Below are 12,066 nucleotides of genomic sequence, written 5' to 3'. Positions count from 1 at the left end.
TCTTCCATGTTTTTTCCCCTAAGCTTTAATTAAAACTATTCAGGTGTTTCCAAGCATGAGATGAAAGAAAAGTATTTTCCCTCTTCCATTGTTGAAAAAAAAGTAAAATAAAATGTGTGTAGGAATTTGTAACACTGAACCATGAAACTTTACCTGGAAATAGAGATCTATAATTGATATATATTGGGAAAGGCTGCTCCTCTGTTGCCAGGGGCAATTGTCAAAAAAAGCCTGATTAATCTGTGAGTTTCTCCCTTAATCTAGGATTTTTTATTTTTAACACAAGGTGCAGTCATGTGAAGAACTAGGAAAGATAGAAGCGGAGAATAGATTATTATTTCAAAGAATGAAGCTTGGTTTGAGAAGGATAAAGAGACTCTGATTAAGAGGAGGAAGAAGCTGGGAAAAGGCAAAATGGAGGGATAAAGGATAATTAAAAAATAGAAGTGACTGGGTGATGAATTGGGAATTTTGTCTGGGCAAAGGAACAAGGAGGTAGAGCTTGGAGGTGGCACCTGGAAAAAGATTGCTGTGACAGAAAATGCAGAGGGAAACTGAAGGATGAGGACAGAGGGACCAGTATGAGAGCAAACTTGAGTGAGCTTGGGCAAAAAGGGTTGGATTTTTGTAGGGGTCCAAGAAGAAGAGAAATCTTTGCCCATGGAGCACTTGCTCTGACAGTTTGGTGCAGGGGGAGTCCATTGGCTTTGTGTTTTTCTGCTACCAGGTATCTATAGAATTCCACCAGGCAAACTCTAAGGTGCCTGGAGTGCCTGGGCTATGTTCACATTGAATGTGTGGTCTGTCTTGTCCTAATTTGCATCCTACTTAACTACAAGGTCCCTGACTCTAAACACAAGAGCATTTCTTGTTTCAATGGTGAATAGTTAGTCTATCTCATTGAATCTCTTAAATGTTTTTAGACTGGAGGCAAATTGTAGCTGACAGACTGTTTTGTGAGCTGCTCCTGAGCCTGGACCTCTTACCCCAAAGCTCATCTGTATGTCCTGTCCTGTTATTCCAGGGAACCATGGCTCTGAGGTAACTGCCATCTCCCTCAAGCAGCGGGGAGATATACTCAGCAGGTAGTTGGTCACCTACCTAGTGAGACTTGGTGGGAATGGGGCAGCTGAGACTAGACCTGTGTGGCAGTCTCCTGCTCCTCTGCTGCTGGGGAAAACCCTCACCATAGCTTACTGCTTGGCTGGAGACGGCTCTTCCTGGACCAACAAGGAAAACTGCATGCTAAGTTTCTGGCTATCTCACTGGGATAGGTTTTATTCCGTTTGCTTTATTAAACCAACCAAGCATTTCACACATAAAAACTCTTTATCTGCAGAGACAAACATTCAGTAATTAAATATCAAATTTAATTTGGCTGGATTGTGGGATACAGTGAATGAAGGTTTAGTTTTCTCATCGTGTGCTAATTTATTCAGAGGACCTGCTGCACTTTTCATCACAGGAAGGGCTGTGACTTGGGAATTGAGGGTTTGAATGAGAATGTCCCATGGCTGTTTGTAGGTGGCTCTTGTCCTGCTCTCTGCAGTTGTTGTCAAGTCCACAGTGAAATGAGATAGAAGCAGTTAAGATACTGGTGAGATAAGGCAGTTCATTTCTTATTCTGGGGAGCCAGTCTGTAAGCAGTTGGGATTATTCAAACTGAATGAGAGGGACAAAATGTCTTCCAGTATTAAAGAAATGGAGCTGGTTGTACATTCCACACACAAAAGGGTTAAAGTGGCAAGGTGACTGCAGTTAAATAAAGGGCAAGAGAGTATTTGCTGAAAAGTTTTGATTTTCCCCCTTTCTGGAGTCTTAAGCTCTCCATTGGTCATCTAGGATTTTATTTTTTGAAATATATTGTGCATGCATATATAGCCTTGGAATTAAGAATTGTTGTTATTGCAGGGTGATGCAGGTTTGATACCTCGAATTTGTGAAGGATTATTCAGCAAAATAAGTGAAAAAACAAAGCGGAACGAGGCATCCTTTCGAACAGAAGTCAGGTAGGTCTTGGCATGTTAAGAGTTTGCAGGTTATCAAACTTGTTTCAGTTACAACCACTCTGTTTCACTTTATCTCTGGGAAAAGTGCATATTTTTCAAAAATAACTTTTTATGCTTGGCCTCAGTCCTGTAATTGATTTTTCTTGGCACTTGTAGTCAAAATGCACAGTACTTGCACCTTCAATCCTAGAGCTGTGCTTATTGCTTCATTTATATGATAGTGCAAATGCCTTTGCTATTGGACAATATCTTCCTTTTTTTACCCTTTATTTCAGACTAACATTATGAGATCTCGATCTTGCTAATGTCTGCTTTCTTTCCACTTTCTTCTTGCTTTTTAGCTTTTCCTTTTATGATACAATACCTTGTAGTCATTATTATGTTAAGCCAACTTTGGATCTATTTTCTTTCTCCAAGTGTCCTGCTTTCAACCTTGCGTTAATATGGCTTTCCCTTTATAAAAGGCTCTTGAATCGGTCAGTGGCTTTCTATTCTTTTTCCTTTCAGTTATTTGGAAATTTATAATGAACGTGTGAGAGACCTTCTCCGACGGAAGTCATCAAAAACGAATAATTTACGAATACGGGAACATCCAAAAGAAGGGCCATATGTTGAGGGTAAAAGCACTTTAATCGTTTTACACTGCATATTTTATTACCTTTATATATTCTCAAATGTAGTGTCTAATTATATTTTAATTTTATCTTTTAAAATATAAATCATGATGGATGCAGTGCTTTACTTCGGTACAAAGCATTGAAGGAATAGCTTCTAATTTTGCATGTCTGCTTGCTTTCCCAATCCTAAAATTATTACAGAGATTTTTATCTGTGAATTTATAACACATTTTTAAGGAATATTAAGAGATGCAATTGGTTTTAATAGTTTGTTGACTATAATTTATAGATCTTAGATATTTAGATGAAATTAAAACCTATTAGGATCTAATTGTCTTAATTTGTTCTCCACCAGGGATGGTTCTCTTGTGCAATTATATTTATGTTGATCCCCTAAATAATTTAGTAAGATTGTATAATTTTTTCTTTTTTTACTGTAAATGTGTAAGTTGTCCAGTGTTCATATGAGGTCTCATTCCTTTCCTTACATGATAAACAAGTATGAAAATAAATACTAATTGCAGCAATAGTTTGCAGTATTGAGGGTAATTTGAATCTTTTTGTAAAGAAAATTAAGGACATATATGAGCATACTGTAACACTCTGCTTTTCTTCAGACTTGTCTAAACACTTAGTCCAAAATTATAGTGATGTTGAGGAACTTATGGATGCCGGAAATATAAATAGGACGACAGCTGCAACTGGAATGAATGATGTTAGCAGCAGGTCACATGCCATTTTCACAATCAACTTCACTCAGGTAATGAAACACAACTCGTTAGAGAGATTGGACTTGGTTCTTTAGAGCATACTAATTTGTTTTCTTATATGTGGTAAACTCCTTTCCTAATGACTCCTGCTCTTCGTTGTTGTTTTTGGGTGCTTTTTAAAAAGCCCATGGATGACCTGCTAGATGAAGAGAACTTGGAGGTGGGGGAGAAATTGAGTGTAAATTTGTCTGTGCACGCTATTATGTATTGAAAGCGATATATAAATATAATGCAAATGTCACAAGCTTAATAAAATGAATGCAGCGCATGGTCACTGCATCACGTAGATTACAGCTCACAGTGTCACAGCTTGTCTGTAAATGGCTAAAATGTTGCACATATTACAATTTAAAGAAATAATATGGGAGTTATGCAACCATTCATTATCAAATGTCTTTCAGCAGCACCTCTAATACACCTGTCTTCTCAAGATCTGCTATTGTAAACAAGTTAAATTCAGTCATGTCATGAAAAAGACCACTAAATTTGATTCAGTAAAAGTGTAGTATTTCTTAGCTTAATGTACTTTTCTTTGGTTTATTTTTTTATTTTCTGTAGGCTAAATTTGATTCTGAAATGCCTTGTGAAACTGTTAGCAAGATTCATTTGGTAGATCTTGCTGGAAGTGAGAGAGCAGATGCCACTGGTGCCACAGGGGTTAGATTAAAGGAAGGAGGGAATATTAACAAATCTCTAGTTACTCTGGGAAACGTAATTTCTGCCTTAGGTAAGTCTCTGTTTTTTGTGCTTGTCTGTCTTAAGGTGTTTTTAGTCATTAAATACCTTTGTGTTTACCTACACAAATAATGGCCTAACACATTTTTGAAAATTAATGAAAAGACCTGATTTTAATTTTTTTTCTACCTTCTCATCACAGCTGATTTATCTCAGGATGCAACAAATCCTCTTTCAAAGAAGAAACAAGTATTTGTGCCTTACAGGGATTCGGTGTTGACTTGGCTATTAAAAGATAGCCTAGGAGGAAACTCCAAAACCATAATGATTGCCAGTAAGTGTTTTTAATTTACTCTTTTTGAATTATGAATAGTTCATTCCTAATAGGAGTGGATGTAAATGTTTAGATTCCAGATGTTTTGTTAAGGCAGAACATGGTTTACACATATTAGTGATTTCTTCCTTTCTGAGCTTTCTATTAACACTCTGTCTTTTACTCACACTGTCTTTTACTCACACCCTGCGCAGTGTAATTAAAGCTTTGTGCCTTTGGTCTATACAAGTGTGAATCAGTTGCTGTTCCAAACTGTTGGTTTTTGTTACATGAGTAGCAACCTGGTCTCTTTTGACATGCTGTGGGAAAGGTGGTCTCTTTTATCTAACCTTCTAAAGGCACCCAACATTTTAACTTCTTGTTTAAATTTAATTATGATCAGTTGTCTTGAAAACTCTTATGGTTTCCTTTTTACCCATAGGAAGTTCTGCAAGGATCACTTAGTTTAAAACTGTACCTATGCCATATGTATTGCAGGTTTGTCAATAAATTGGAATGGGAGTCCCATTCCCAAAAAAACAAAGTGAAGCCAGTATGATGTTTAAGGGGAGGTGACAGTTTTGGATGTTGGAAATCATAGAATGGTTTGGGTTGGAAAGGACCTTAAAGATCGTTTAGTTCCATCCCTCCTGCCATGGATGGGGATGCTTTTCACTAGACCAGGTTGCTCAGAGCTCCATCCGCCCTGGCCTTGTTTTGCTGGTGGGTAGGGTCAGAGACACAGATACCAGATTAAGGAACAGTGTAATTTACTATAATGTAAAACTGTAAACAATCACAAAAAGATAAGCTAAGCAAAGCACATAATAATTAGCAAAGAATTTCAAAAAGATAAGCTAAGAAGTGCACCTAATCAATACTAGGAAAGAAGGCCTATAGTGATTAGGAAAGAAACATCACCAGGTTACCCTGATAAAGATACATCATCCAAGTCTGAGAGACATCAGCTGTGGGGGGGAAGCTGTCACACTGAAGGACTGGAACCCACACCTGGTAACTGGGAGCTCCTGTGGTGCATCTTCCTCAGGCCATGAGGCTCCCCAACTTTGCTATCATGGTGGCCCAGTTTTTATACTGTTAAACAATCTGACATAATTGTTAATTTCATTCTCCTGTTGGCTTTCTCCCAAAGCCTGGCATGGGCTCAAGGAGGAGCCAAGGGGGTTGTCTTTGATTGTAATACCCCCCCTTAATTAAGCCAGATGTAGCCTTGTCCAGTTTCTAGACATATAAAGGCAAATACATGTTTTACCAATAAATGAACGTATTTTTTTATGTATATAGTATATAACTATAGTCTGTTAATAACCAAATGTATGTATATATATATATATATATATATATATATATATATATATAACATTTAGTTGGAAGGTTCATCTATATGTTAACTTTGTCTCAGGGCCTGTTGTTCAGGCTTTAGTACTTCACTGTTTCAGTGTCTCATCACCTTCTGGGTAAAGAATTACATCTTAATAGCTAATCTATATCTCTCCACTTATAGCTTAAAACTGTTTGCCAGCCCAGGATGTGGCAGGTTTTCTGGGCCTTGAGCACAGACTGCTGGTTCATGTTCACCCACCAAAAAGAACCCCTTAGTTATTTTCTGAGGGGCTGCTTGCAACGAGTTCTTCTCCCAGTCTGCACTCAGGTGTGGGATTGGCCCGACCCAGGTGCAGCACCTTGCACTTGGACTTACTGACCCTCACTAGGTTCCTGTGGCCCCACTTGTCAAGGTACCGCTGGATGTGAAGAGAAGAGGAGCTCTGAAATTTCTCTCACTCTTTTCTGCTCAAATGAAGTGTGGTCTTAACTGGTATAGTCCATTTTTGGGAATGAGGGATAGCAGCACTGAGGAAATAAAATGTCTCAGATCAAGTTCTGGTCCTTCAGAACCAGTCAAATTCTCTGGATATTCTCAGTTCCTTTGTTGGAGGATTTTGGGGATGTTTTTGGAATCCCTGCCACTTCTTTTCCTCAGGAGAATCATAGTAGTGCCAACAGATGATTGTGGACCAGACTCTGCTTTGGTTTCCTGGCTCTTTTAAGTAAAGGTGTGCTGGAAACTTCGTTCTTGTTGCTATCTTGCAGTTCCATGGTTGAGTAACTTTTGTTTTTTTGACAGAGGGATTGGGAAGAGAAGTTTTAGGAGCACAGTGAGCTTTCGGTGCCCATACTAATGATTACAGTACCCAGCTTCTTTTTCAGCTACTTCCTCATCTTTTAGTGATGCTTCTGCTAGGCAGAGCCCTGATAGTCTTTTCTCCAACAGTAACTCTACTGCTAATGTGGTGGAATTCCCTAACAGCCCAACAAGCTATCCGGATACATTTGTCCTGCCTTTTGTATAATTAAGCACAACAAAATGCAGGAAGATCATTTTAAACTGTAGGAAAGGCTGTAGAAAAATATGTCTGATAATGATTTGTCATATTTCTGTAACATATTGTAGCATTCTTCCAGAAAGAGAATAATTGATGGAGAGGAGAGTGGAGAGGAGACAGTAGATAAAGAAAGGAAGTGAGAGGGTGAGCTAGGGGAAGTATAGGCTCTTTCCAAGTGCATCTTCTGTAGCTTAGAGTGTCTCTGCCACAAAAAAATATTTGTTTCTGAGAGAATGAGAAAGGACAGATTATTTTCGTTGCTTAACTAGTTTTTCAGGTGTTTTCATTGTCTGATTCTCTGGATCTCTTGTTCAGTTTGATCATTAAAATTTCTGGATGCTTTTCTGTGTTTTCTACTCATCAATTTGGATGCCTTAATTATCTTTTTAATTTGGAACATCATATATATTGTTAGGAAAATTAAAGGAAGGATAATATTAGCACTTGCATTTCAATTGCATTGTTTTTTCTGGTTAGGTTGCTTGAAAAATAATACTAGTTTCTCTTGGTGCATCAGATAGCTGACAGTTCTGTGTGCTGTCAGATGCCTGCAGCTCAGGAGAACAGCTAGGTTTGTAAATTATAGAAGCTCTTCTCTTGTTTTGGTTCTCCTTTCTGGTTATTTTTTGTTTTAATTTCCATACTATGTTTTACCTGGAATGTCTTTTCTATGATTACATTGATACTTAAAAAATATTCACTGTTTTCCTGACTGTTCTTGTAAAAAATTGCAAGAAAGCCTGTGAAGTATTCATATAGGACATTTATGTTTACTGAGGAAATGTAAATGTTAAATAGATTGACAGCAAGATTTCTTTGCAATACTTGGTTGTTAGACCTGATTATCCTAATACACTTATCTCATGCAGTGTTTCCTTCTGCAAAGTTATAGTGACATGAAAAGAACAAATTGTATCCGTACTGGTAAATAATATATTTCTGTCTCTTCACCCACGTTGAATTAATCTGACTTAAAAAATATAAACTAACTTCAATAAATGAAGCGTATGATACTAGATAAACTGCTTCTGATTTCATGTCCTTAGCTATTTCACCTGCTGATGTCAATTATGGAGAAACTTTAAGTACACTTCGCTATGCAAATAGAGCCAAAAACATCATCAACAAGCCTACTATTAATGAGGATCCTAACGTCAAACTGATCCGTGAGCTGAGAGCTGAAATAGCCCGATTAAAAGCCCTGCTTGCTCAAGGGAATCAGGTTAGCTTTACTTGGAATTTATGTGTAATTTTCCTTGAGTTATAACATCTATTTCTAGAATGTAATGAGATAATTATCTTTCATTATATTGATTTGAGTAAACAAGCTCTATGAGGCTACGAATGAATATTAGTTTCCTGATGGAATCAGTTTCCATGTGGCCAGCAGATTAGCTCTTTTAACATAAGGGGGCAAAAAATTGTCATCCAAAGCTTTTAGGTTTCTCATAATATAATCCGAGCTAGATTGCAGCGTGCTGTGGAACAGGTAGTCAACGTAGCATGAAAGACTGAGCAGGAACCTTCTGGATCCATCCTGATGGACTGAAGAGGTACTTTGTGTAGCATCTTAAGTAAAAGGTTTAAAGTATTTAAGATACGTAAATATAAAATGTGGGGTATGAATGGATTTAAACAACACGTTTTATTTGTGTTTGGCTGTACAGTACATTAGAAGGCACATAACATGCTAAATACATAAAAATATTTTCAGTGGTTGTGTAAGGAAGCAAAAATCATGCTCTGCTTCACTTTTGTATGATTCTCTTTCTTGCTCTGTCCGTATGAACAGACTCAGTTAAGTTTAGTTTCTCCTGTGTTGGGTGGTGGAACCAAAGTAACAATAAAGAGTATCAATTGGCTCAGGCCACTTGTCTCTTGTATATAATGTCATTCAGGACTACTAGATTTCGTACTTGGGCAAATTGTATCTGAAGTACTACTTCATATTTGATTTTAGAACTATGTAGTTCTGTTTTAGATGGCCTGTGCAATGTGAGATGTCAGTTCAGCATGGACCACTGTTAGTAGAAGGGTAGGACTTCACCTGGATTTCATGCTACAAAAATTTTGCTGAAAAGGGGGATAGGAACCACTGTTGGAAGCAGAAATGGGTGTTGTAGATTACTGGAGCAGAGAGCTTTGCTTTGTTACAAACAATTAAAAATCTTTTTATGGGGTTGAATTACTTGCATTTCTTTCATATTCTCTAGGAGGGGAAAAATAATTTATTTTCAAATTATGGCTTGATTTAGAGTTAGTAGATGTAACTTGGACCCCCTTGAAGTTTGAGTGCTTTGACCTAGTTCCAGGCTGTAAAATAGTGGTTATTGTAAAATAAATCTGGTTCGGTGGTAGGATATGGTAGATGGCTGTGTGGGAGACAATAGAGAACTTAAGTTTAAGTTAATTGAATTTGTGATGGCTGGTAAAACAGCAGGTGGTGTATTATGTATGCACAGTGGTATAAATCTCTGCATAATTTCTTTCATGGTTTTCTCTTGCATCACCAGAACACTGTACCGCAAATGCTTCTGTAGATCTGAAGGTACTGATTACCAAAATATGGTGCTGGATTCAGTGTAGGTCACATACAATGAGTACTGCCTGTGTGTTTGTGTTGTTTAGTAATTTTCATCTTTTAAGGCCAGCTATTTTAAGATACAGTTATTAAAGATAAAACAGTATACACACGTATTAAAGCAAAATGAATAACTATTCATGCTTAATAAATGTTCATGTTTTTTAGAAATATAAAGAAAGCTGTATTAGGAGTTACCTGTTATAAATGTGTCTGGTTTCCATGTGTGAGACTGTGCATATGTGGCGAGTGAAAATAGTATTCTCAAAACCAATTTGTGTTTGAAATACCTTCTTTGACAGGATTTTGATTATTCTGTTTACAGAATTCCAAGGTAAAATGATATATATTAAAGTTCAAAGGAGTTTATGTTAAAGACTGAGAAAAATTGAACAATTGCATTTCATTTGGTTCCCCCAGAAATTGTGACTATTTTCTTTTTGTAATGCTGTTTACTTTTTACGGTTTTAGATTGCACTCTTGGATTCTCCAACAGCTTTAAGTATGGAAGAAAAGCTTCAGCAGAATGAAGCAAGGGTGAGTTAAAATTTCATAAAGCAGTTTTTAAACATCAAAGAAGAGGAAATATGGGTGGTCTGGATGTAGGAGTGTTTGTAATTTTCAGGATGTTTTTTTATGTGCAACTAAGTTTTGTCCTACCAGCATCATTGCCTTGATGCTTTAAAGAAAAAACAAACCAGAAAGTGTGTGAATTAGTAATTTTGTTATCTTACTAATATGACATTGTAATCAAGAGCAAAATATATCTTTGATATTGATGTAGCAGTTCTGTTTATGAAAATGAAAAGACTTGTTCCCTGACCAGCTTGCCTTACTAAAAAAGCATGTTTGTAAATAGGCTAGAGAGGGAAGAAAAGCCACAAGATCACAGTAATGAGTAGCAACTAATCACAGTAAGTAACAAAACATGCAGTGTGCAGAAAAACAGGAAAAGATTTTTGGGGAGAATGGTCACCTCTTCTTGTGTTTTTCAAATAATTTATAATTTGTGGTGTAGGGTTGGTCTTTTAGAAAATTTCAGTATTTAAATCTGGTGTGTACAAATGTGTTAGGTACCTAATTAGCAATCTTTTTGGAGGAGGGTCTTAGATCTAGACCTTGACAGTGTGCTTCTCACCAAGTTTTTTCAATAATCCAGCCAAGTGTTGAGACTGGAAAAATTTTCCAGACAGTTTGGATAACTCACAGCATCCAGAAGAATCTAGATATAATGGTACTGTCGTTTCTCTGACTAGCAATCTTTCAGGCTTTATTGTATCATTCTGTGTTAATTATTTTCTATATATTAGCTTGCTTTGAAAGCTGTTGCAAATTGGTTTAAAAAAAAAGAGTAAAAGTCATACTTTGGAAGAGTCAAGAGGGAATTAGTCAACTACATGGCAGCAAATATTTAGTTCTGAATACTGTCAAAAGGTGCCAATCAGATGTAGATATGATGCCTTTACAAAAGGGGCTCCTTAGGCTGGTTTAAATGGTAGAGTTTACCTACTCTTTAGTGCTGCTTGGACCTTTAGGACTAGAAAATTAACATCTTGCTTTGGAAATCCTGTTTTATTTATGTCCTTAGTCTTATTTTTGAGTACAAACAAAAAGCTTTTATATAAGAGTAAGCTCAGTAATATAAATTGCTGACTACAGGCTAATTAGAATATTATTATATTCATGTTATTCATGTTCTGACAGTAACCGTTGCTTTCCCTGCTCAGAAGTGTTGGCCCTGCTGTGTGGGGTGTATATCAAGCATATTTTATTACCTTTGTCAGCCTCGTTAAAAGGTTATATGATTACTATTCGTGATAATTACAATAGACATAATTACTGAAACTTCTTGGTAGATGTTGCAGTGGTTATAGCTTTTTCCTAATTGAATGTGTGCAGCAGCTAATTTGTTTGTATAGATTTAAAGACTTTGTCACTATATTTATATTGCCTGACAAGTATACGGTGGCTTTCTTTAATGAGTTGATTTTCCTTATGTAAGAATAATTTGGAGTAGTTTAATTTTAAAATGTTTCGTTTAAAAAAAAATAATTAAAAAAGAAACGAAGTGTTTCTGAGCAATACAAATTGTTCTGGTATGGTGAATAGAGCTGGGATAGACTTTCTTCATGTCTTTCTTTAAGTTTTTGAAATTTACTTTGTTTTAATGTTCCAGTTAGCAACACTAGGAATTATAGTGATGCATTGAAAAGTATGCTTACTTGTCTTTGTTGAACTCTTGAGATGCAGGTAGAGATGGGAGAAGTTTCTGTATCTGTCATGGATTAATTTGGAGATAATCTGCAAAGACTAAAAAAATTGCAGATGGCAAATGGGGAGATGTCTGGAGCAACTGCATTGAAGATTTCTTTCTTTGTACAGTGGTAGTATATGAAAGTTAGCTAAAGAGGTGGACAGCTGCTTGATTAGGAAAGGAAGGACAAATCCTAAACATTCTGTTGGCCTGACCTCAGTTTGGGGGAAGGTCATAGAGTGGCTCATCTTGAGTCCAGTCACACGGCATGTACAGAGCAACCAGGGGAATCGGACCCCATGAGCGTGGGTTTAGGAAAGGCAGATCCTGCCTGACCAACATAATCTCTTTCTCTGAGAGGATGACCTGGTTTGTGGATGAGGAAAAGGCTTGAATATTGTTTACCTGGACTTTAGGAAAGCCTCTGATGCTCTCTCCCACA

The 12,066-nt window shown here is 36.9% G+C and overlaps 1 protein-coding gene across 4 annotated transcripts in view; it reads left to right on the top strand.

Annotated features, from left to right (window-relative positions):
• Positions 1-12,066, top strand: part of KIF16B (kinesin family member 16B) — a 137,715-nt gene that overhangs the window by 22,484 nt on the left and 103,165 nt on the right. For all 4 annotated transcript variants that reach the window (XM_005525425.3, XM_014254682.2, XM_014254683.2 and 1 more), the window contains exons 5-11: positions 1,912-2,009; positions 2,517-2,626; positions 3,244-3,386; positions 3,955-4,123; positions 4,274-4,405; positions 7,836-8,011; positions 9,842-9,907. In XM_005525425.3, coding sequence (XP_005525482.2) covers positions 1,912-2,009; positions 2,517-2,626; positions 3,244-3,386; positions 3,955-4,123; positions 4,274-4,405; positions 7,836-8,011; positions 9,842-9,907 — 894 coding nt within the window. The remainder of the gene's footprint in view (positions 1-1,911; positions 2,010-2,516; positions 2,627-3,243; positions 3,387-3,954; positions 4,124-4,273; positions 4,406-7,835; positions 8,012-9,841; positions 9,908-12,066) is intronic.

This window comes from Pseudopodoces humilis, chromosome 3 (assembly GCF_049639895.1).
Source record: "Pseudopodoces humilis isolate 2021_Gansu_Grassland_sample_001 chromosome 3, ASM4963989v1, whole genome shotgun sequence".
NCBI classification, from domain to species: domain Eukaryota; kingdom Metazoa; phylum Chordata; class Aves; order Passeriformes; family Paridae; genus Pseudopodoces; species Pseudopodoces humilis.
Note: the sequence above shows the minus strand (reverse complement) of the source record. Positions and strands in the feature narration are given on the sequence as shown.